The sequence below is a fragment of the Nicotiana attenuata genome, chromosome 2 (assembly GCF_001879085.1).
Source record: "Nicotiana attenuata strain UT chromosome 2, NIATTr2, whole genome shotgun sequence".
Taxonomy (NCBI): domain Eukaryota; kingdom Viridiplantae; phylum Streptophyta; class Magnoliopsida; order Solanales; family Solanaceae; genus Nicotiana; species Nicotiana attenuata.
In genome coordinates, this window is record NC_031990.1 from 37,145,661 (window position 1) to 37,149,825 (window position 4,165).

Sequence of the window (4,165 nt, forward strand, 5' to 3'; positions counted from 1 at the left end):
CATACCTGAAGCCTCAAACAGGTGAGGATATCGGCTCCGCATCTCCTGCTCGGTCTCCCAGGTAGCCTCCTCCACGGGCCGACCTCTCCACTGCACTTTCACTGAAGCTATATCCTTCGACCATAACTTTCGAACCTGACAACCCAAAATAGCCACTGGCTCCACATCAAAGGTCAAATCATCATCCAACTGAACCGTGCTGAAGTCCAACAGATGAGACGGGTCTCCAACTTACTTCCGGAGCATAGAAACATGGAATACCGGATGCACACTCGACAAGCTGGGCGGCAAAGCAAGCATATAAGCCACCTCCCCAATCCTCCTAAGTACCTCAAATGGGCCAATGAACCGCGAACTCAACTTCCCTTTCTTTCCAAATCTCATAACACCCTTCATGGGCGAAACCTTCAGCAAGACCTTCTCACCAACCATATAAGACACATCTCGAACCTTCCGATCCGCATCTCTTCTGACGCGACTGCGCTGTACGAAGCCTCTCCTGAATCAGCTTTACCTTCTCTAAGGCATCCTGAACCAAATTTGTCCCCTATAGCCTAGCCTCGCCGGGCTCGAACCAACCAACTGGAGACCTACACCGCCTCCCATACAACGCCTCATACGGAGCCATCTGAATGCTCGAATGATAACTGTTGTTGTAGGCAAACTCTGCAAGCGGCAAAAACTCATCCCAAGAACCTCCAAAATCAATAACACAGGCACGCAACATGTCCTCCAATATCTGAATAGGACGCTCGGACTGCCCGTCCGTCTGAGGATGAAATGTTGTGCTCAAATCCACCTGTGTACCCAACTCTCGCTGAAAAGTCCTCCAGAACTGAGAAGTAAACTGAGTACCTCTATCTGAGATAATAGACACTGGAACACCATGCAATCGAACAATCTCCCGGATAAAGATCCCCGCCAGCCGCTCCGAAGAATAGGTAGTACACACCGGAATGAAGTGCGCGAACTTGGTCAGCCGATCCACATTCACCCAAATCGAATCGAACTTCTTCAAAGTCCGAGGAAGACCACTCACAAAATCCATAGTTACTCTCTCCCACTTCCACTCGGGAATAATCATCCGCTGAAGTACGCCACCCGATCTCTGATGCTCATATTTCACCTGCTGACAGTTGAGACACCGAGCCACAAATCCTACGATATCTTTTTTCATTCTCCTCCACCAATAATGCTGCCTCAAATCCTGATACATCTTCGCGGCACTCGCATGAATGGAATACCGCGATCTATGGGCCTCCTCCAATATCAACTCCCGAAGCCCATCCACATTGGGCACACAAATCCGGCCCTGCATCCTCAACACACCATCCTCACCAATGGTCACGTCTCTGGCATCATCATGCTGAACCTTGTCCTTAAGGACAAGCAAATGCGGATCATCATACTGGCGCTCTCTGATGCGATCATATAAGGACGACCGAGAAACCACACAAGCCAACACCCGACTAGGCTCCAAAATATCTAGTCTCACAAACCGATTGGCCAAGGCCTGAACATCAACTGCAAGGGGCCTCTCCTCAACTGGAATATACGCCAAACTTCCCATACTCACTGTCTTTCGGTTCAAAGCATCGGCCACTACATTGGCCTTCCCCGGATGACACAGAATAGTAATATGATAATCCTTCAGCAACTCTAGCCATCTTCACTGCCTAAAATTAAGATCCTTTTGCTTGAACAAATGCTGAAGATTGCGATGATCGGTGAATACCTCACAAGATACGCCATACAAGTAGTGCCTCCAATCTTCAATGCATGAACTATGGCAGCCAACTCCAAATCATGAACAGGGTAGTTCTTCTCGTGGGGCTTCAACTGACGCGAAGCATAAGCAATCACTCTACCCTCCTGCATCAATACACAACCAATCCCAACTCTCGAAGCATCACAATACACTGTGTAAGAACCTGAAGCTGATGGCAAAACCAATACTGGAGCTGTGGTCAAAGCTGTCTTGAGCTTCTGAAAGCTCTCCTCACACTCGCCCGACCATACAAATGAAGCACCCTTCTGAGTCAACTTGGTCAAGGGCGATGCAATGGATGAAAATCCCTGAACAAATCGGCGATAATGGCCTGCCAACCCAAGAAAGCTACGAATCTCTATGGCTGAGGACGGTCTAGGCCAACTTTGAACCGCCTCTATCTTCTTTGGATCGACCTGAATACCCTCGCTGGACACCACATGTCCCAAGAAAGCCACTGAACCGAACCAAAACTCACACTTTGAGAACTTTGCATACAACTTCTCCTCCCTCAACCTCTGCAATACAACTCGCAAATGCTCTGCGTGCTCCTCCTGACTACGCGAATACACCAGAATATCATCAATGAAAACAATAACGAACGAATCCAAATAAGGCCGAAATACGTTGTTCATCAAATGCATAAACGCTGCTGGGGCATTAGTCAGCCCGAAAGACATGACAAGAAACTCATAGTGACCATATCTAGTCCTGAAAGCAGTCTTAAGAATATCTGAATCCCTGATCTTCAACTGGTGATAACCCGAACGGAGATCAACCTTGGGAAACACCCTCGCTCCCTGAAGCTGGTCGAACAAATCATCAATGCGAGGCAGGGGATACTTGTTCTTAATTGTTACCTTGTTCAATTGCCTATAATCAATGCACATTCTCATTGTGCCATCCTTATTTTTCACAAACAGAACTGGCGCACCCCAAGGTGACATACTAGGCCGAATGAACCCCTTATCTAAGAGTTCCTGAAGCTGCTCCTTCAATTCTTTCAACTCCGCTGGTGCCATATGATATGGAGGAATAGAGATGGGCCGAGTGCCCGGCACCAGGTCAATACCAAAATCAATATCCCTGTCCGGCGGCATGCCCGGCAGGTCTGCAGGAAAAATATCGAGAAAGTCCCTCACAACTGGAACAAAATCAATACTAAGAGTCTCAGCTCCGACATCCCTCACAAAAGCAAGATACGAAAGACAACCCTTCCCAACCATACGCTGGGCCTTCATGAAAGAGATCACCCTACTCGGAATATAATCACTCACACCACGCCACTCGATCCGCGGTACAACCGGCATAGCTAAAGTGACTGTCTTAGCATGACAGTCTAGAATAGCATGACACGGAGATAACCAATCCATGCCTAAAATAATATCAAAGTCCACCATGCTCAATAGCAATAGATCAACTCGGGTCTCCAGACACCCAATAACCACAACACATGACCGGTACACACGGTCCACAACAACAGTGTTGCCCACCGGGGTAGACACATGAACAGGTAAAGCAAGAAGCTCTGGGGGCACACTCAAATAGTGAGTAAAATATGAGGACACATAAGAATAGGTAGAACCGGGATCAAATAATACGGAGGCATCTCTGTGGCAGATTGAAACAATACCTGTAATGACAGCATCTGAAGCAATGGCATCTGTCCTGCTTGGTATAGCATAAAAATGAGCCCGGCCACCGCCTGATCGACCTCCCCCTCTGGGGCGACCCCTGGCTGCCCGATCTCCACCTCTAGCTGACTGGGCGGGTGGTGAAGTAACTGGAGCAGAAGTCGAGGGTTGACCCTTCTGCTGATGCTGACCGTCACGGAGTCGAGGGCACTGCCTCCTCATGTGACCAAACTCTCCGCACTCATAACAACTACCCAGTGCTGGAGATGGGGACTGAAGGGAACCCCTCGCACCTGAGTGACTAGCAGATGCACTCGGCGCAAAAGAACCCTGAGCTGATGGGGCACGAGATGAACTCTAAGCTGGGAGGGCGCTGAGTGAAGGCTGGCCCTGTTGTGACCCATGATGACTACGACCTGAAGATGCCCCACGATACTCTGGGCGGGACGACCGAGCAGGCCTGAAAGAACGACCTCTACCATGCTGGAACTGGCCCCTCAAAGGAGCACCACTGTAACTGCCCGATCCACGAGGCCTTTTGGCCTCCCTCTCCTCTCGCCCTCGACGGCGAACCGACTCAATCTCACGAGCGATATCCACCACCTCCTCAAATGTAGCACCCAATACTCTCTCTCTCGTCATCAGAATACGGAGATGGTAGTTAAGGCCATCCACAAATCTCCTGATCCTCTCACGGTCCGACGGAATCATCCAGGTGGCATGACGAGCCAACTCCGAAAACCTCATCTCGTACTGAGTCACG

The 4,165-nt window shown here is 49.5% G+C and overlaps 1 protein-coding gene across 1 annotated transcript; it reads right to left on the reverse strand.

Moving 5' to 3' along the window:
- LOC109222930 (RNA-directed DNA polymerase homolog) lies at positions 2,242-2,658 on the reverse strand (the record flags this gene model as incomplete). Its single annotated transcript, XM_019387220.1, has 1 exon — positions 2,242-2,658. A coding segment is annotated over exon 1 (417 nt), but the record flags the coding sequence as incomplete, so codon positions are not given.